At 47.8% G+C, this 21,518-nt stretch overlaps 1 protein-coding gene across 1 annotated transcript; it reads right to left on the reverse strand.

The window, feature by feature from the left end:
* Positions 1-357: 357 nt before the first annotated feature.
* Positions 358-14,720, reverse strand: LOC115903236 (T-cell surface glycoprotein CD4-like). Its single transcript, XM_030947549.1, has 10 exons — positions 14,702-14,720; positions 8,438-8,567; positions 6,733-6,912; positions 6,508-6,648; positions 6,003-6,275; positions 5,195-5,557; positions 4,826-5,068; positions 4,617-4,735; positions 4,311-4,378; positions 358-379 (listed from the first exon to the last, which is right to left on the reverse strand). Exons 2-10 carry the CDS (start codon positions 8,496-8,498, stop codon positions 358-360), a joined length of 1,470 nt encoding a protein of 489 aa, XP_030803409.1. The 5' UTR covers positions 8,499-8,567; positions 14,702-14,720.
* Positions 14,721-21,518: the final 6,798 nt, after the last annotated feature.

Raw genomic sequence — 21,518 nt, forward strand, 5'->3', positions numbered from 1 at the left:
AAGTCTGTCATTGTGTTTGCTGCTTTGCAGAGTTGTTTATTGCTGTGGTCTGTGCCATTGCAAAGCATAGATACACCTTTGTCACACCTAGCGAAGGGAGAAGCCCCCAACACTTCCTGAGAAGGAGAACCAGGATATGTGGAAGGCAGCCTGTAAAGTCCTGGCTTGGGCAAGATGTAGCTGCCCTCCATTCCAGCTGGGGACTCATCTGCTTTGACACATTTTGTGCAAGCTTGCTCTTATCTGGTTTGAATCTCTACCTCTGCGCTGCCTTGAAGCCCACACTGAAGCTTTCAGTGTTCCACTCACATGGAAAGCAAAGCCCAACCAGGACACACTCTGTGGATGACTTTTCTCTCAATCAGGGCAGTCCGTGCATCTAGGGAACAAAGGAGGAAAATGAAAAGACACAGACAGTAGAGCTGCCAAAAAAGACAGATTTATAAGATAAGAGCCTACAGTGGTTTGTGCTTGCAGGTGAGCTTCAAGTAGAGTAGGGCAGGGTCACAACTTTTGAGATCAGGAGAGCCACTGAGGAATTGTGCAGTTTTGAGGAAGGCCCATCATTTTTGTTACACTCGTGCAGATGGGAGAACTGGAAGTTGCACATCTGTGGATGCAGCTCTGCACTTAGAGACATCCCAGTGGCACCACCCACCACATCTGCTGCCACGCCAGCCAGGCCACCTGGGACCTTCTGCATAGATGGCAGGGCTGTGAGCCTGAGTGCTCTTTGCAGGTGGGTCCCAGCTGTGCTTGGGGACAGAACCTTTGGTCACTTGTGAGCACTCAGTGTGCCTCTGCCAGCCTGTGCAAGAGAGGAGAGCTGCATCATGGCTTTGACAGCTGTCAGGCAGCTCAGGCACCTCCTGTTCTCCGAGCACCACTGCTGGCATTGTCTGCTGCCCATGCATTTTATCCTGGACAGCCCAGCTTTGATGGCCCCTGTGCTGAAAAGAAATTAACTCTACGCTGGCTGAAACTGGGACACAAGGTTTTTAATAAGCCCAATTAGCTTAGTCTTTTATTGTCAGGCTGATTCTCTTGTTGAAAAAGTCAAGGCTGGTGTTTTTATGTGAAGAGGTGGTTGGTTCAGCTGTCAGAAGCTCAGGTGAGCATCTGAACTGCTGGAGGTGGCTGCAGTGCTCAAGGAGCTCCCAACAGATGTTCACCCAGCCTGATTTTTTGTCCCATCCAGGTATCAGGTGGCACAGGATAATCCCTCTGCTGCAGATACCCATGTGAGTTTGGGTACTCAAGCAGTTCTTTAAGGTGAAGAGTCTGGACTGCAGAAACAGGGGTAGTTTTTTGTTGAGGGGATTGTGCCAAGCAGTTTGGCATGACCATTACACAGACCACCCCTGACTTTGCTCTCATTTTCCCACATACAGCCCCTAAAATGGACGTGTCCTTTAGCTGTGGTGATGCCTTGTTTAGCAGATTGATGGCTCCCAAGGTATGCTGGCAGTTCAGGGACAGGAGCAGGAGGAGCAGCTGCATGCACCAGGACATGCAGGCTTTTCCCAATTAATGTAGTCATGTGCATGCAAGCACGAGCTCTGGGAAGGAAAGTGATGTTGGTGTGAGCCTTTGCCACTCCTGTTTGAGTGAGGATGATGGTGGAGGAGCAGGCCTGACACCAGTGGGGCCCACACCTGCTGCCACAGCTGCCTGGGGCTGCGTCCCCACTCCAGGGCTTGTGGGCTGGAGGGTTCCCCGGGCTCACAGGTGCTGCCTGGGCCTGTCTGATGTCTGTCAGTAACAGCGTGGTGCTGGCATGACTGACACACAGAAAACCCCTCCTCCAGCAGCAGCAGGCATCCCTCTGAGGGTCTTCACCACAGGGAGCCCTTCCCACAGCCCAGTGCCCCTCTGTGCCTGTCCCCAGCAAGGCCAGCACAGACAAACAAACCAGGACTGCAGCCAGTGACAGCTGTAGGACCTCAAGGCCTTTTTGACCTGCCACTAGCAGACAAGACAGTGGAGTAACTTCTGTAAACACAAGACTTCTGTGTACATATTTTAACAGCATTTTTCTTTCAGGACATTCTGTCATCTCTGCAACATGCTTTTAGTTCCATCTGAAATTTCCTGAGCTTTTTACTCCCTCTTCTCATCTCCTTGAGCCAGAAAAGGGGGTCATTCGGTGAGAAACAATTTCAGTGGCTTTCTCAGAAGCATCTGCTTTCTGCACTCTGTGGGACTAGGCAGTTCAAGGCTGGTTTGTTCTCGTAGGCAATTACTTTCTCACATCATTCCCAAACTTACCTTCTAGATCAACATTCAGAACTTCTTCAGGCTCTGACTTCCAGAATCTATTGGTATCCTGGGCTGCCTTCCTGATAAAATTAGTTCTGAATTATCCCACTAATTGTGCTGGTTTTACTTGTTTGTTAGCTTGTTATGGGAGAGGTGAAAGCTACAGGCTGACAAATAGATATGGGGGATCAGATATGTAGGTCTAGGGGTAGATATGTAGGGCACAGAGTGCGCAGGAAAGGCACGTGAGCATGGACAGAGGGGTTTCACAGAGAACAAAGAGCTGGTGCATTTAGGAAGGCTCATGGCAGCCAGGGAGGTTGGAGATAGTGAAAATCAGCATTTCACATCCTAGCAGGAAAGAAAGAAATGTGAATTTGAACCAGACAAGAGTGCCTTAGAAAAAATGTAGTCCAGCTTGCAAAAAATAACTCCCAACCCCAAAGTAATTTATTGTCGCTCAGGCAGATAAAAGAAGCGCATAAAATTGGTTCCACAAGAAGGTCAAATTAAGTACATGAACAAAATGCAAGCATATTATATATGTGTGTGTGTGTGTATATATATATGTACACATCTTCTGTTCAGCATCTCTCGTTATAGAACTGAGGATCAATCATAACCCCCCGGGGTTTCTTGTCTGGTCCATTGGCTCCTAGCCAGACAACCTCCCTCCATGGTGTTAGACTGGGGGAATGATGAAGGAATAAAGAATTTCATTAGAACAGGAGAATGGGAGATGGATTCACAGAGCACTATGGGCTGCCAGGTGGTTATGTACAGGCAGAGACTTCATCAGTCCTTGTGATGTCAGTGCTGCAGTGTTACTTTCTCAGCCGGCTGCAAGAGAAAAGTACTACATGAGTATCACCCCCAACTTGTTTTTTTGCATAGAGAATGACTGCCTGCCTCTGTAGCTGAGGATGCAAACAGTTACTTGAGCATCCACACGGCTGCAGTTTAGGTTTCAGTTACGCTGAGCTGCTTACTTGGCAAAGAGAGTTAGAGAACAACTGTATCAGCACTTGTACTGCACAGATTTATCTAGATTTTGATGTATCTGTACAGACTTTGTCCTCTCTTTATGGAGATTATTTTTTAACCTGGATAAAATGTAGGTGAAAACAAGGTGAATTCTTTGACACGTTATGCTCTTCACCACATAAACATCCCAGCTGTGATGCAGTATTTGCCAATAAACATTCTCACTGAATTCTTGGGGACAGTGAAAAAAAATTAGGTGAAACTATCACAATTTGCCAATGTCACTGGTGAAAACAAAGTAGAAGTCTGGTTCTGTACCCAAACATTCATTGAGCTTGTTCATGCAGCCATTTATACTTCCCTTCATGCTCCCCTTCCAGTGACAGAATGGCTGTCAGTGTTTCCAACAGCTGCTTCTGATGCCTGATACCATATAAGCCTAAAGACATGGAAAAGGGCAGCTTCTCTGCTGAGAAATCCTTGCTCCCATGAAAAGGGTCATGACACAATGGTGTATTTCACATCACCCAAGGCCTTTAGGAAAGGGTACAAATCAGACTGTTCTGTGATTTTTTTTCCCTCCTCTTTTGTTACTCCTGGGAGATTATTGGCAATTTTCACCAAACGCAGTCCAGCAATGCTCTAGCAGAGCTGGAATTAAATTATGGACATCATGGATTTTTAAAATCTATGTTTCATCTTTGTGCTTGGTTTTGTGCCTTCCACCTCCACAACCTTGATATCCAGATCTCAGATTCACTGTGAACCCCACCAAAGGACTTTGGAACTCCTGCTTGGGTTCGGCTAACATCTCTCAACACCAAGATAATTTGAATGAAACAACTCTGCTCAAAAGTTTCCCAGCACAGTGCTGCCATGGGTGTGGGATTTAGCACAGCTCATAACTCTTGAGCAGGATTTAACATGAGTAAGAGCTGAAAATACTGAAATGCAGCTGTACTGTTTCACCAAAGAGGCTCAAGTTCAATTTCTCCCCGCTCAATCATCCAGCTCCTCTCTCTTGAAAACAGTCTTTGCCCATTCTGGGTGCCCTCATTGCCACTTACTGTTGACACTGACATGTCTTGTTTTCCAGCAAGTGTTGTCTTGCTTGTGCCATCCTTTTTGCCCGTTGCTGCCCGGAGAGAAGGGACAAAGAAAAATTGGATATTTTTATGCTTCAAGTGGTTTCCTCTGAAGTGGTAGTAAAGTGCTGTCTGACATCTGCAGACTGCCCATCTCAAAAATTTGCCTTGAGTCTAAGGCTTGACCCATTGTCTGTCCTGCCCTGCACCCAGACAGGAAATCTGACTCCTCCTGTGGTTTGGAGAGCCAGTAATCTCTGCACCTTTCACAGGGACCATGGCACTCACCCTTCTCCGCTGCCAGTTTACACCACTGATGATGCACAGGCACCCAAGGGCAAACGCCAATAAACTGCCTCCAATGCTTGCTCCAATTATCACATTGTTAATCCAAACAGAAGCTTCCTCTGTGGGAGGATACAAATATTTAGACACAGAAACAAATAGAATTTTATAGCTTTAGGGTCGGGGCAGGGATGTGATGCTAATTTCCATACCCACGTGGTAGTGAAAGCTGATCTTTTTGTCACTGTCTTCTATGAGGTGACAGCTCCACAGCCCTGCAGTGCTGATGTTCACCTCCAACTTTACTTCATGCTGCTTTGAGCTCTTAATGTCCATCTTGGTGCCATCCACACGTTCCCAGCTCAAGTAGGCATCGGGTGCCAGCGGTCCAGAGACCTGGCAGGTCAGGGTCACACTGGCCCCTCTGGAGAGTGGCCCAGCAGGGTTAGCTGAGACTGTAAAGGCAAGACAAGGACATGTGAGTGAGGGGATGGGAAGATGGGGCCATACCCATGCTTTTGGGGCTTGCAGGTTTCTGTAGCTCCTCCTCTTCATGACCCACTTCTCTTCCTTCCTCTCACCTTTCATCACCACCAGCTCTATCTTGCTCTGTGCATGTCTTCTTTCGTACTCCAGCTGGCACTGGTACTGGCCAGAGTGATTGAAATGGACTTTGGGGAGCTTCACTTCTATGGTACTTTCAGGTTTGCTTTCAGGTATCTCAAACAACAAGTTGTTGCTTTTTTTAGTCTCATGCAGCTGTCCTTCTGCTGTGACGATGAAATCAAGCAGCTCATGAGATTCTGCACCTTCCTGTTGTTTCCAATTCAGCTGTCCTGTGAAATCTTTTTTCCATTTTATCTTCTGGGAGTTCAGATGCCAGGACAAGATGACAGTACTATCAACAGTTGCATACTTTCTTTCCAAATCTGGATTCTGAAAACCTGAATTTAGAAGAGACAAGGAATACAGAGGCAGGAAAAGCCATGGTTACGCTTCCCCATGTCTGCCCTTGATCCAGAGTGAAGCACACTGCACTCAGTTTAAAAAGGACTTGGAGAAAAGCCATGACATCCTCCAGAAAGGTTAAACAGAGAAAGAATAAGACAGCAGAAAGATCCAAAGCTTCCGAGCACAGCAGAGCTGAGAAGAACAGACCCCGAAGAAAGGAGAATCTGCTCCTCACCAAGCCTGGAGAGAAAAATGAGTGCAAGAGTGGAACAGAACTCAGGCAGCAGAATAAGCCCCAAGCTGCATTGCTGGAAGCCCTGGGAAGTCAACCCTGGAGTACCACTGCTTGGAATGTGGAGATTAAAAGTTAAACTCATGAGCTGAAGGGAGCAGTGGTTCCCAAGCCTGTGTGTGAGTTCCATTTCTGTTGTCACATACCTAATACCTTCACTGCAAAGGAGATGTTCTGATTAATCAATGGAGAGTCTGAATGGATCTGACACACCCAGGTCCCACTGTCCATAGTCTTCAGTTTCTTTAAATTCACTATGTATTCTTGAAGGTTCTTGTTTTGTATTTCTGGTGTCACTCTGTTATTGTTACTGTCAAACAACGTGATGCTGAGATTGGGTAGAGGACTGGATGAATTTTGAGTTAAAATCAGCTCAGGGACTTCATTTTGCAAAAAATGCCCATCCAAAGAGATTTTCACTGTAAAAAGAAAATGCACAGGCAGTAAGTAAGTTCCTCTTCCTGCAAGAGAGACACAAGTGTTACAGCAAAGAGAACATGGAGACACTGTGCTCTGGAGATGGAGGAGAAATGAACCGTGATAGGCCGAGACAGAAGAAATGCAGCTGGATAAAGAATCCCAGCAGAGAGGTCTCCCCAAGCTCTATGGTCCCCTCCCCTCCTGATGACTAAAAGCCCTGCATTCACTCACAGTTAACGATGTGCAGTGAGGTGTGGACTTTGTGAGTGCCATATTCACAGGTGTAGATGCCGACGTCGGAGAGCTTCAAATCCCGCACGCTCAGTTTGTATTGCGTCTTGATGTCAGACCGGCCAGAAATGAAATTTGGTTCTTTTGAGAAAATAGGCTTGGTTAGGAGGGAAGAGGTTTCTCAGTTGTGTGAAGGGAGAAGGGGTAATGAATTGGAAGCCTTACTTCTCCAATATCTCTGATTATTTTCCATACGCCATAGAAGAGTATCAGAGTACTTCCATCTCACAACTGAGTCCCGAGGTAATTGTGATTCAGGAAGTATGTCTGGGCAGTTCAGGGTCACCTCCCCTCCTGCAAGCCCAGTCTGGAATTCATTTTTGTGAACCATACTGGAGGTCAGGCCTAAAAGTCAATACCCACCCAAAAAAAGGCGTAAGTTCACTTTCTGAAGGGTGGCTCAGTAAAAAATGCCCAGCCCTTCAAAAATACGTTGATATTTTTCCTCCCTTTCCCAGACAATGAAATTATCCTTAATTTCTGAATTTGTCACTCCTTTATATCATCAATCAATCAATCAATCAATCAATCAATCAAGCTCTTTTATTACCTGGTTATTCTCTTTCACATACATTCAGAAAAAAAGGAAAATACCAGTAGTTATGGCAGATTGACCATCATTCATAATTTTGAAATGTCGACAATTTTACTGAGACAACCCTTTTCCACTGGATAGGACTTAGTTATTCTACTGGTAGCAAATGAAGGACGGCATATGTCAGCCCTCCTTCACTCCCCAGTCAACACTTGATGCAGCACTGACAAATTTGCTCACACCTTCTTCCAGTTTTTGCATTGATGAAGACTGAAAATACAAAAAAATGAAGAAATAAAGTAAAAAAGAAAGAAAGAAGGCTGACCTAATGTCAGGCTCCTGTTCTTGGGAGGAGGGCTATGTGACAGTAAAAGAAATAGGTTGTATAAGATTGAAGAAACATTAGAAGTTGTTTCTTGGGAGAATAATTTCCTTTCCTTTACTGCAAAGAAGGTTTCTGCAGGAGACCTTAAGAAAGAGATGGAGTTGCCAGAGGTAAGATTGGGAATAACAGGATTGTGATCTCCTGCCTCGCTGCTGGTAAGCTCTTAGAGATGCAAATCCCTGAGGTGACCTGAGTACTGAAGAGCTATAGAAGTGTAAAATTAAAAGTTGACATGAGTTTAATGTAGGGTTTGCCAGAAGTTACATCCCTCTAAGAGGTCACCTGCAAGAGTACTCATACAGGTTTTTGGTAATTGGACACTGGACTACAGAAGTTTATGATTTTGTCTTTAATTGTGAAATTAGAAATGTTATTAATAAGAGTTGTTATCTTTTGCTTTTCATTTGGTTCTAGGATGCACAAAAGGTTTCCAATCTTTCCTCTGTGACCAGAGGAATCAAAGCTGAGTATCTGAGAATTGCAGGCTTGGCCTTATTCAGTGTCTTTCCTTTCTTGGAAAATGAGCACTAAAAAATCCACCAAAGCTTATAACATTAGCAGTCAAGCTAAGCAAGCTAGTAGCATTCCATTTGCAAGGGCAAATCTCTGATGAGATTCTGAAGATCACATCACAGATGTGGTTACGCATCACAGATATGTTTTTGCCCAGACAGCTAGAGGCAATGTGGAGGGCATATTTTCCACTCTGCTTGGTGTGTATCCTGGTTCTCACAGGACCCCACTCCTGTATCTCTGTGGGGCAGCTCCCCAAACCCTGGGTTTGGCTGGCAGGCTCAGCAGGTGGGCTGGGAACAACCTGAATCCCAAAGCTAAACTGTGTGAGGAAACTTATAGAACACATCAGAAAGAGCCTAGAAAATACACCGAGGGTTGTGAGGCTTGTGAAAAGTCTGTGAGAACCATGAGGGTTTGCTGGGCCCAGGACTCACCCAGATGCAGAAGCAGGAGGGCGGCAGGCATGCAGCTCAGGGCTGTGCCACTCAACTCCATCGCTGGGAATGCTCCTCCCCTCCCGGGACAGCAAGGCTGGAAATGCTGCCACTGCCAAGGGATCTTATCCTGGAAGACCCAAATGCTCTGTTAATAATGTTTGATTATTCAGACCTCGATGGATGAGACTTGTGTTCCCATTCAGCTCCCACCATCCTTCAGCACAGGAAAATGGAAGCTTATTGGGAAAGTCACCAGAGCCTTTTGTTTCAGCAAAGAATCCATCTGCAGCGTGCCCCTGGAGTTTGGTAATAAACATTTCATTTTACTCATCCCTAGGTTTCTGGCATTCATCAGGCAGCAGCTGTTTATACTGCCAAGAGTTCTGTGCTTTTTTACTTCTCTATGGTGGGTTATCATCACTCTTGCAGAGATTAAAGCTAAACACATACAGGGCTGCATTAGCAAGAGCACAGCCAGCTCTGCTGGAAGTAGAGTGAAGTAATTATTTCTCTCTATTTGGCACACCTGAGGTCTCATCTAGGATACAGGGTACAGTTTTGGGCCCCCAGTACAAGAAGGGTGCCAACAAACTGTACAGAGTTCAGTGGAGGGCTGGTGGCATGGTGAGGAAGTTGGAGCACCTGACATACAGGGAGAGGCAGAAAACTGGGCTTGACGGGGAGAAGGGAGCCAAAGTGGGATCTAATTTCAGTTTCCCATTATCTAATGGATATTAGCTAGAAGAATAAGCCACATTCTTCTCAGATGTGCACAGGGGAGGAGCAGGAGGCAGCAGCCATATGTTGAGCAGGGAAATGTTGACTAGACAGAGGGAAAACTTTCTTCCCACTGAAGGTGGTTCAGCAACGGAATAGATGCCAAGAGATGCCAGGCAATCTCCACCATTGGAGACGCTCAGAAGTTGCCTTGTCAAGCCCTGAGCAACATGTTGTAGTTAACTCAGCTCTGAGTAGGAGAACCAACTGCAGACCTCCCAATGTCCCTTGCCATCTAAATATTTCCATGTAATTTTGTGATTCTATGATTATAGCCATGTGTTATTAATATTTTTCTTCAGGTTTGGGTTTGGTTTTTTTTAACTTGTTACCTTAAAAATCTCAACAACCAGCAAGTCTGATGCAGGAAAGACCTGCTTGGATTCTTAGGACTATTCAATGAAAAGTATGGGGAGAAGGGAGGAATGAGGTCCAAAAGAAGAAGTTGCATTAATGGCAGCAAAACCTTAAGCGGGAACTGGAAGCTAATGGTCATGTTAAGGCGAGTTATCAAATTAGATGCAGCTTCTGACTGTAGCAAAGGCCAAGTGCTGGTAACAGCTGCAGCTGGGTGGGGTGACAAGGTGAAGGAGACCATGGCTGCTGGTGCAAGGACACTGCTGAGCTCTCCATCCCTAAACCAAGGCATAAACCACAGAAGGGAAGCCAAGCGGCTTAAATGCCCTGGGGAGTGAGCAAGCCAGTGAGGTGACCTCACTTCTCTGGAAGCAGGCAGTCCCCATGCCAGGTGTGTGACAAACTGAAGGGCTGGAGTCTTAATGGGATTAAACTCAAAAGAAATGCATGAATAATTTTCTACAGTATTTATATGTACAATGTGTAATATTAAGTGTAATATATTCTATTAGAGGATAATTTAATACTGAAATTAATTTAATGATCAGAGCATGTGAAGCTATCAAAGAGTAGATGAAAACATCAGCACTACATTTAAATGGAGATCAGGTCAGCACAACATCTGACATCCAGACCAATGTACAGACATGCACAGATGAAAAATATGTGTGCAAGAACAAGACAGCAGCCATATGCACCATCAGAAGAGAAACAGGTGGCAAAGAACAGTCAGAGGAGACTTGTGGCTTGCCTCGTGCAAAACAAAAAACCCATCCCAGGCCAGGAAATATTTGCATGAGCTGTTTTCTGCGAAAAGTGTAAAACAAAGGAGCAAGTGTGGATGATGGGAGATCACTCCTAACAAGATGCAGAGGCAGTGATGAAGCAGTTTGCTGGGTTAAGCTGCAGAATAAAGAAAGGGGCACTAACAAGGCAACTGTATGCATCTCACTCCGAAGGAACATCGATAACTGAGAACTGGCACAGGGCCCTGAGTAAGATCCATTCCTGAGGTGACAGGAGGAACCTCATCCCTGCTGTGAAATCTCGCATCACCTGTTCCTGTGGGATGAAAAAGTCAGCCCCCACTCTAAAGTAATATCTGTGAATTAACAGTTCAGTGATGGGTGTCAAATTTTTTAAGTCATTAAACTTTATATAAAACCTGAAGGTAATGGAACAAGTAAAAATTAATGAAATCGCTGAGTCACACCTCATAATTTTGTTTTGACTGGGAATCTCTATTCTCCTGTCATATGGCTTCAGTTTATTCTTTGTCTTCTTGCTTCCTGGTTATTGAGCAAAACCACACAACCAGAGCACTGTGGGACTGGTGAACTGCTGACCTTTTGCATCTTGGTAGATGCAGATTGATGCATCTTTGTTCTTCTGTTTTTTCTCTTGGTTTCACATCTTCTGCATTCCCACTTTGTTCACACTAATCTTTGTATTTCTGTGGCAGATCTCCACAGTGTGATGTTACCACCTCCATGCTACAAATCAGTGGGGAAAATGAGTTGCCTTCAGCTAGGATTTCTTTTACATACTTTCCCTCTCTCCCTGCTTCTTTCTGCTTCTCATGCATGCCACTTCCTATTCCCCCCTGCCTTTCTATGTCCTTCTGCATCCCTCCAGGCCAGATCCCCGGCAAGGCTGCTCCGGAGTTTACAGATCTCAGAGAGCAAGGCTCCGCTGTGTTAAGCGAGCAAGCTGCTCTCATTAGCGGATGCTTCTAGCAGACCCACAGCCTCCTTACAGGCAGCCCAGCTGCATCTTACGGTGGTACTCATAAATTAAGCGGTGTCACAGAATGTCCCCAGGCACTGGAACATACTCATCAGTCCTGTTAAATTGCTAGTACATTTCCTGACACATTTTTGGCCAGGGACAACTCTCCCTCTCCGGAGCAACTCTTGGGATGCATTTAGGTGTTAGCATGGGCCAGGGACCTCTCCCATTAGGTGGCTGGCATGTGGCCAGTTCATTTTGGAGGTTAAGTGAGTTTAATAGCCCAGACCATCTCATGCCAGCTGGCCTCTGTGCCAGAAACAGTCCAGGCATACTTGATTTATTAGCACATCTAGCAACGGAGGAGCAGGGCTCCCTCCCAAGTGAACATTGATTTCCTTTTCATTTTAACTTCCCCCTCTTATTAAACTGGTTTAATTTCCTTCTTGACTTATTTTAATGATCCTTGCCTCTCTGAGGGATAGGAAAAGGAGAGCTGAGGTAGTGAGTGAGCTTGCTTCAGAGAATGATGCCTGCAGGACCAAGTCATGCCTGGAGAACATCTGCTTGAGAGCAGGGCTGGCAGCCCCTCAGTACTGAACCCCAGTGGGTGATGGCTACAGAGACCTCTCCACAGGCTGGCACTGGCATGAGACAGGAGGAAACTTAAATTAAAAAAAACCCAACAAATAAAAACTCTGCAACCACTCCTGATGCAGAGCAGGCCATCTCCTTTTCTCTGTGTTTTTCTGTGACTCTTTCTTGCAGTGTGGTTTTGGTTTCTCCTTTCGCTCTTGCTTGTGGCTGTGCTTTTGATCTGGCAGCAGCTTGTTCTGTCAGGGTGGGGGGCCCCCAGCCCTCCGTCCCTCCACACCTCGGCTTCCGCTGTGGCATTTCCCCTGCGCTGCCTGCCGGGCCAGGGCTCAGGGATGCAGCTGCGCCTTGCCCTGCTCGAGAGTTAGCCTCAGCTGTGGGGCTCTGGGCTAAAGGGCTTCACCTCTCTTCCTCTCAGTTTAAAAATCTGAACCAAAGCTGACTTGACTCTTTTACCAAATAGTGGTTTCTTTGAATTTACTCCTTGACGTTAAAGCAAACGTCAGGCGAGCAGGGGGCAGGGTAAGAGACGAAGTGCAATGAAAATAGCCGGCAGAGAGCAAAGTTATGACAGCAGTGAAGGTCATTTCACGGTCCCTACTGCCTCCCTGGACTGTTTGACCCTCCCTCCATTTCCTCCTGAGCATCTCTGCTCATCCAAGAGCAGATGCCACCCTCCCATTGGAGCCCCTGGGAGAGGGAGGTGCCGGAGCAGGATCCATGGGTCACACAGGTGAAAGCCTAGTACTCAGAAAAGCAGGAATCGAACCTACACTAAAGGAATCAAAACCCTCCATACTTCCTTTATATTACTTTCTAGTAGGGTCAGCTAAACAAGCTCTTGGGCCCATACCCCAAAAATGATGGTTCAACTCCTTCCCCTGCTAATGAACCCCCAGGAAAAACTAATCACTAGCTTACTCGTAGGAACAACCATTACTATCTCAAGTAACCATTGAATTATGGCCTGGACCGGCCTTGAAATCAACACACTCGCCATTCTGCCATTAATATCAAAATCCCACCACACACAAGCCATTGAAGCTGCCACTAAATCCTCCCCAGGAGAGGTCCCACCATCAGGACAAGGAGGGTGCTGATGTCACTGTATCAGCACCAGCTCAGCTGCCCTCAGCCATGAAGTACCCCATGCCCAGTGACATGCCTGGAACCATGTGGAGGCCGCAAGAAGTGGCTCCATCTCCACAGCCCAGGCTGCTCCCTTCTGGCCAGAGGGGAAGCCAAGACCTGCCTTTCTAAAGCCACCAGAGGCTGTGACTAATCAAGGCACTGTGAGGCACTCTGAAATCAGCTCCTTCATCAGCCTTCCAAGCCCTGTATGTGCTTGGGATGACATTTGGGCATCATCCCTACTTAATTTTGCTGTTGTGAATACAGGGTCCACACGAGAGGCTGCGACAGATCCAGTGGGCACTGTCCCTGGGTGCTCAAGAACCTCTAGTGGGGATGAGGTGGATGCTCAGTTTGGATGAGCCAAGCCCTGCTGTGCTGCAGGCAGACATGTTTGTGAGACGCTGGAGGGGACAAAGGAAAAGCCAGGAAGACCTCATCACAGCCTTTCAGTACTTAAAGGGATCTTATAAAAAAGAGGAAGAGTGACTTTTTACATGATCAGATAGTGATAAGAGAAGGAAGAACGGTTTTAAACTGAAAGAGCGTTGGTTTAGATCAAATGATCAAATGTGTTAGGAAGAAATCTTTTACTCAGAGACTGATGAGGCACTGGAACAGGTTGCCCAGAGAAGCTGTGGCTGCTCCATCCCTGGAAGTGTTCAAGGCCAGGCTGGAAGGGGCTTTGAGTGACCTGGTCTAGTGGAAGGTATCCCTGCCTGTGACAGGGGTGTGTTGGAACGAGATGTTTTCTAAACGCTCCTTCCAACCCAAGCCATCCGGTGATCCTATGATTCCAACCTGCACCAGGGGCTGTTGAGTTCATAGTGGAGAACAATGAGCAGTAACCTGAGCTCAGCCCTCATGTGGAGGAATATCTGAGGTGGCTGATGGAGGCTGAGCAGGATATGCCGCCTGAAAGTTGAAAAATTCAACCAGAAACGGAACTCCTGCTTTCAACAGCACAGCAGCCCATGTAAGGGGAAAGCAAATCCCTTTTCTGTTGTCCTGAAATTGCAAGGATCCCTCTTTTTCCAAGAAATCCTGCTCGCTCAGCCCTGAGCTAATGGATCAGGCTGCATTGGCAGCTAGTGTCAGGCAGTGAGCCAGTCAGCCTGGATTAGCAGAACAGACCCCTCCAGTCTCAGCACGTACAGATGTAAGTAGACATCCTTACTTAGCTAGAGACTGGCATCTTCTTATTTTTGCAGGCTTTTTTTAGAATAAAGTTCCCCTTCCTGCAGGGTACATGGAGAAGGTGATAGCAAGTGGCAGCTGGTAGAGGGCTGCTTCCCAATGCATTTGCAGCCCTTGAGGATATGCAGTCACCAGTGACAGGCCCTCATATAGGACATATTTCCCTATATATGGGTTTAAAAGATCCATGAGATCCCCAGGCTCTGAGCTTTTCGTAACTCCCTTTTTTTATGCCCCTTTCAGCGAAAATTCCAGGGAGTCAAACAGTTTTTAGTTAAAATTAAAAGGCCTTGGAGAATTTCTCAGCCAGAAGTATTATCAAGTCAAAGGTTTGAGATGGTTTTACAACAGACCTTTAAGCAGGGCAAAACCAATCCATCCGTGCCGAAACAGCAACTTGAGCGGAGTAATAAAGTTCATAGCATTAAAAAACCCGAAAACAGGCTGGCCTCTTAGCAGAAGAAAGAGTTTCCTTACCTCTTTTCTCTCAGCCTCTGTGTTTCTTTCTCCTTGTGTTTGTCACCTGCCGTAGTTGATCTCACCCAACTACAGCTGAAATAAAAGAGGAGCGAAGTTGATGTTCACGAGCAGATGTAGGGCTGGCCTTGATGTCTCCTCCTCTCCAGCCAGAACGACAGCAGCAAGGTCTTGCTGCCCGTCCAGGCTCTGCCGACACCTGCCGACTCCTCTGGGCAGACGGTGATTTTCCAAAGGCACGTGATTTCCACTCTGGGTGTGGGCAGAAATGGACTTGAGCGGAAGGCGAGCCTTGGCAGCGGTGGGGAGGATGTGTGTGCGGAACAGAGAGAGCCTATTGGCCACGGGGCAGCTGATGGAGGCCCTGACGGGGCTGAAACCTCCACATGGATGGTTGGGAGCTGGTTCTGCTCTGCTGAGGAGGAAAGCTGACAAACAAACAGGTTAGCTGAGCAGATCCACACCCAGCGCACGCCTCCCGCACTCTGTAAGAGCCATCTGAGCTCCATTTCCCAGCCTGTCTCCTGCACCACCACTAAGAGGAGGCACCTCTGGGGGCTGACCCCAGCCCCATCTATCTATGGAGTTTGTCTCAGATTTAGGGTGAGATGAGAGAGTATTTTCTTTATAGCAGTGGTGGCTTTTCCTTGGCTGTTGGCCAGCACCCACCCAGCTGCTCTCTCATTCCCCCTCTTCAGCAAGGCACAGGGATAAGATGTGAAAAACCTTCTCAAGTCAGGATAAGGACAAGGAGATCTCCCCCCAGCTACCGTCATGGGCAAAACTGACTTAGCCTGGGGAAAGGTTAATTTAATTTATGGCAATTAAAAACAAACAGATAACATCGTGATAAATTTTAGAGAAACCCAACAACTTTAACAAGTTTCTCCCACCTCTCTTTTCTCCTCAGGCTGAACTTCACACCTGACTCTTCAACCCCCCTTCCTCCCCCAAAGTGTCACAGGGGACAGGTCATGGGTGTCATATTCAGTTCATAGCACTTAATCTCTGCTGCTTCCTCCTGCTTATGCTGTTCCTCTGCTGCACCATGGGGTCCTTCAAGAAATGCTCTGATGTGGATTCCTCCTATGGACTGCAGTTCTTCATATTGACCTTGACATTAGAAAGACCTTTTTTACAGTGAAAACAATCAGTCACCAGAACAACCTCCCCAGGGATGTGACAGAGTTGCCATTGCTGGAGGCTTTCAAGGTGTGATTGGGCAGGGTGCTAGATAATCTCATCCAGGAACCCAGTGTAGGTCCTCCATAGGCCACAGCTCCTGCCAGAAAGCCTATTCCAGTGCAGACTCTCTAGGGGCTGCCAGGGAATCTCGGCTCTGGCACCTGGAGCACCTCTTGCCCCTCCTTCTCCCCTGATCTTGGTGTCTGCATGGCTGTTTCTCCCACGTATTGTCCTTCCTGTCTCCCACAGCTGCTGCGCACAGCTTTTTACACTTCGTTAAACCCACTGTCACAAAGGTGCCACCAGCATCACTGATGAGCTCAGCCTTGGTCTGCTCTGGGGCTCTCTGGAGGTGGCTCTGACTGACATGGGGCCAGCTCCTCACATCTCACAAAAGCCGCTGATGCAGCCCCTCCGGTACCAAAGCCTCGCCCTGTAAAGCCAGTGTAAAGTTACTCTTCAGTAACCTGTGCCAACCTGCACCACTACTGAATCTCAGCTGTTTCCCTTCTCTGTAGGGTGGAGGAGGGGGCTTTTGTGGTTTCCCACCCACATTTGGTCTCTCTCTCTGAATCCCAGCCTCAGCCAAGGTGGCGGAAACCCACTGAGCCCCAGACATGGCTGAGATTTTATCTCTGCGCCGCCCACTCTCCTCCTTTTGGCAGTGACTTGCCCCTTTGTGTGAGGATGGGGCTGTGAGGTGCAGCCAGGCTTTGGGGGCAGCAGGGACAGACAGCCACAGCAGCGAGGCTCACAATGTGCTGCCAGCTGTGACAGGAACAGCCGTGATCAGGCCTCCAGCACAAGGGCTTCTCCACTGATTGGGACTTTGGACAAAGATGATGTCCTGCTTCAGAGAGGAAGCCACCTGCATGAGACAGGAACTTCCCAGTGTGGGATACAAACTGGGATGGGATGGGATGGGATGGGATGGGATGGGATGCGATGGCATGGCATGGCATGGGATGGGATGCGATGCGATGCGATGCGATGCGATGCGATGCGATGGGCACTCTGCTAGTGTCCAGAACTTGGGAATGCCCTTTTCTGAGACACTCTGAGCTCTCTGGCAAGAACCTGACATAGCCCATCAGCATCTTCAAAACTCTCTCACATGTGTCAAATAGAAATGTCCTTTTGGTCCCCAGCTGCCAGAGAGGGGATGTCCTGGGAAAAAAAGCAGCATTAAGAAAACTCAGGTTGGGATTGTAAGGCTTTGGCATCTCAGTGCTTGGGGATCTGAGGCATTGAGCTGATGCTTCAGTTTGTACAGATTCTGGCTCGCGTTTTGTCTCCCCAGCAGGCTGTAATGCAGAAACACTGGCTTGTTTTTAAACAGTTGGTTTATGTCACTGCAAATATCTACCAGAAATAGCATTCCCTGAAGGGGTAAAGCTTGCAAAATGCACTTGAACTTGCTGCAGAGTTGCAAGGAGAAGCAGGGCTGTGGTCTGAGGTGACAAAGCCTCAGGCTTGTCACGCTGTGAGAATGCCTGTTCTGGATCCACTGTCACCCTAGGGTGGGGATCCATCTCTTGGAGCTGCTGCAGTTGTGCAGGGAACAGGTGCCTCTGGGACCAAGGGTCACAGCGTGCAGTGACGTGTTTGTATCTCTTTCATCCAAGCATCTCAAAGCACTTTGCAAGCATTAATTAAACATCAGAATCCAGAAGGGATGAATAATATTAGCCAGTCAGTCTCTCTTCTGAATGTAATATTCCTCATAAATATTTAACTGGTTTTAGGTTCTTGGCAAGTCTGGTTCTCACCTCTCTGGGGCAGTTGCTGTACTGCACCCCTGGGGAAAGGGGGCTCATCCAGCATCACACAGTGACCCCCCAGCACAGCGAGAACAGCCTGAGCACTGCACACGGCTCTGCCCCCACCAATCAGTGGCTGTCATGTTTCCCTGCTTTATCCCCTGCAGAGACACTCTGCGCTGTCTCTCTTTGCTCTAATCCCATCACCAGCAATATTTTTGCAAGCTCTTGTTGGAGAGAAACAGATCCTCTCAGTGGAGAGAAGCAGCTTCCAGGCTGTGCTGGGTGATGGTCACAGCCTGCAGAGCCACTGAGTTTCTCTGAGGAAGTGAGAGATAAAGGGAGAAAAGGGCCTCAGAAGCCAGATGGTGAGAAAGACCTTTTAACTGGCGTCACTGGAAAGCCAAGATGCCTCCAGAGATCATCTCCTTAAAACCAAGTTCCCTGCACATCATGGGGGCTCTCAGTGTGCCTCTGTAGACTGAAAGATGAAAGATACCCAGATGTGCTGGAAATTTAGTGATTGCCAAGCGGCATTGGAGAGAAGGAAGGACAAGTGTTTGATGCAGCATAAAAAACAGGTCTTCAGGCACCTGACTATCAGCAGCTTCAAAGGCCAGGAGCGTTCTCTCTGCAACAGAATAGCTGACACCTGGTGAGCCTCTCCGGGGCATTTCTGGTGCCTGATGTGGGAGCTAGAAACAACAAGCTGGCTGCTGAGGGGGCCCAGCCCCAGCACAGCTGTGTTCCTCAGAAATGGGGCAAACTGGGGAGAGACCCTCTCTGCAGGAGCTTGGAAGCCTGAACTGGGAAGAAAAGGCTCTCTAAGCAGATATCATAAAGGTTCATTTGCTGATCACAGTGGAAAACCAGGAACCCTCCAGAGAGATCCTTCATGAGCAAGGGGTCCCCTGTATTTAGTCAGGAGGGGTGGAGCCTGATGGAGCAAGACAAGCCGGGTGTGCTGGGAAATCAGGGGCTGCTTGGCAGGCACTGACAGAGGAATCAAGAATGGAACCTGCAGAAGCATGTCACCAAAAGTGACAGGGGGTAAAGCAAGCCTAACCAAAAGCAAGCCCATGTTAAGGACATGTGAGAAACGCAACCGGCAGGAGGCAGGCGGCTGGAGGAGTTTTTAGGAACCTATATAGGATGCAATATTGCTTTACTATCTCACTACTCTGGCCTTGGCAAAAGCGAGGGGCAGAAGCTGGTGGCAGGGGTTGCTGCGGTGCGCAGCTGGCGGTGTTTCAGCAGCGCAGAATCCCGCGCACAGTGCGCTAGATGGCGGCATTGGCTCGGGACAAGGAGCTGGGAGGGACCGCGGAGCCGCCGCCGCCGCAGCCGCGGGGTCCCCGCCGAGCTCTGCCCGCCCTGCGAGCCCGAGGAATCACAGAGGGGTTTGTGTTGGAAGGAACCTGAAATATCATCCGCTCCGACATCCTGCCGTGGGCAGCAACACCTTCCAATAGACCAGGATCCAACCCGGCCTCGAACACTGCCAGGGATGGGGCATCCACAGCTTCTCTGGGAAGCCTGTGCCAGTGCCTCACCACCCTTACAGCGCAGGATTTCTTCCTAATAGCTAATTTGAGATTTCGAAGGGCTGGGGAGTGCCTGAGCACAGGGTCCTAACTGAGCTCCTGACAGCCCCCAAAGCTTGTAAGGGAGTTTGCTGGTGTGTCCTCCTTGGTCCAAAACCTGTGTCATTTTACATAGAAAAGGGGCAATGCTGACCTGGTGACAAGAAAGAAGACACACAGTGCTTGTAAAAGAAGAGGAATCCCAGTACGAATGAGAATTATCAAATCCTTACAAAATCTGCCCTTGTGTGTGACTTCCTGTGTTTCTGGGCTCCAGGAGTGTCCTATGTCCTCCTGCCAGGAGACCCTCTGAGACCCCTCTGTTCAGGTGGCACTGACACCCTTTTCAGGGCACGCCATATGACAGCTCTTGGAGGGAGAGGCATTGAACTGGCAGGCCAGAGGGATGGAAACCTAGGAGAGAAACTCTTGGGCATGATGGAATCCACAACTATGAAAAGACTGTCCCAGATGCTTTGGAACTTAGTGGGAGGCACAAGATGCACTGCCCACAACAACAGCATTCCCGTAAGAAACTTGGTTTGGCGGTTTTGCCTTTAGAAGGCAAAAGTGAAACCCTACATATTTTGAGTTTATTCATCAAAGTGTTGAAAAAACAGAAGCAGAGTACTAAGTCGTAGATTTTTTTGCAAGATTGGTGCTGATATTGTTCCCATAAATTTGCCAAGCAAATATAAAACTCCGTATGCTTTAGTAGCCTACATAATTTGATATCTGGTTTTAACATTGTATTGTTTTGAAAAGGCTGTGCAGAATGCACAAAGACCCCAATAGATCTATTTTTCTTGTTGCTCTTTTGTCAGATTATGCTATTTGCTAGAATTTAGCCTCTCACTGTAAATCCCTCAGAAGTCTGGGTTGCAGAACATCTGGACCTAGTTATGATTTTTTGTAATGATGCTGATCTTTCTTATTGAAAAAAGATTAGTTTGGGATTAAAGGTTGTCTTCCTATTCCTTTTGTAGGAGTCCTACGCAAAAGAATTTGCATGCATAACATTTTCTTTGCATTCCTTAAGCCCTCCTCTCTGCTAAAAGGGAATCCACTGGATTTCCTTGGTTTTTTTAAAGTTTTCATCCACTGTGCAATGAGTTTTCATGGCAAGGTCTAGATAGCTGGGGAGCTACAGAGTTGGCTTCTGTGAGAAGCTGCCAGAAGCTTCCCCCATGTCTGACACAGCCAAAGCCAGCTGGCTCCAAGACACTGATGGCCAAGGCTGAGCCACCAGTGATGGTGGTAGTGCCTCTGGGACAACATGGTTAAGTGGGATGAAAAGAACACGAACAACTGCAGCCAGAGAGAGGAGTGAGGATATGTGGTAGGAACAGCCCTGCAGACACCAAGGTTGGTGCAGGAGGTGCTCCAGGTGCCAGAGCACAGATTCCCCTGCAGACACCAAGGTCAGTGCAGGAGGAAGGGCAGGAGGTGCTCCAGGTGCCAGAGCACAGATTCCCCTGCAGCCCCGTGGTGCAGACCATGGTGAGGCAGGACACTCTCCTGCAGCCCATGGAGGTCAGGAGAACCATGCACCTGGAAAAACCTAACTGAAGCAGGTGGATGTGGAGGATGTGACCCCATGGGAAGCCAACATCAGAGCAGAGTCCTGGCAGGACCTGTGGCCTCTTGGAGAGAGAAGCCCAGGCTGGAGTAGGCTTGCAGTGTGACTGGTGACCCCAGAGGGAACCCATGCTGGAGCAGTTTGTATAAGAACTGCAGCCTAATGGGATGGACTCAAATTTGAGAAGTTAATGGAGGGCTCTCCCCAGTGGGAGGAACCCCACAGTGGAGCAGGGCAGAGTGAGGAGTCCTTCCACTGAGGAGGAAGGAGTGGCAGAGATAACAGCTGATGAACTGACAGCAACCCCTGTTCTCTGTCCCCCTGTGCTGCTGTGGGGAAGAAGGTAGAGGAAACTGTGAGTGAAGCTAAGCCTTGGAAGAATGGAGTGGTGGGATGGAGATATTTTAAGATTTGTGTTTATTTTCTCAATATCCTGCTTGGATTTTATTTGATTGGTAATAAATTCAGATAATTTTCCCATGGTGAGTCTGTTTTGATGTGGTGATAATCAGTGAGAGATCTCTCCCTATCCTTATCTGGATCAATGAGCCTCTTGTTATACTTTCTGTCTCCCATTCAGTTAGAGAAAGGAGTGATGGACCCAGCCAGGGTCAAACCACCACATTCTGGTATGTTGAAAATATTTATTTGAGTTGTGCACCTGTTGCTGTATCCTTATGGAAAAGCATCAGGTCTCTTTCCTTCATATG

Source organism: Camarhynchus parvulus, chromosome 1, assembly GCF_901933205.1.
Source record: "Camarhynchus parvulus chromosome 1, STF_HiC, whole genome shotgun sequence".
Taxonomy (NCBI): Eukaryota; Metazoa; Chordata; class Aves; order Passeriformes; family Thraupidae; genus Camarhynchus; species Camarhynchus parvulus.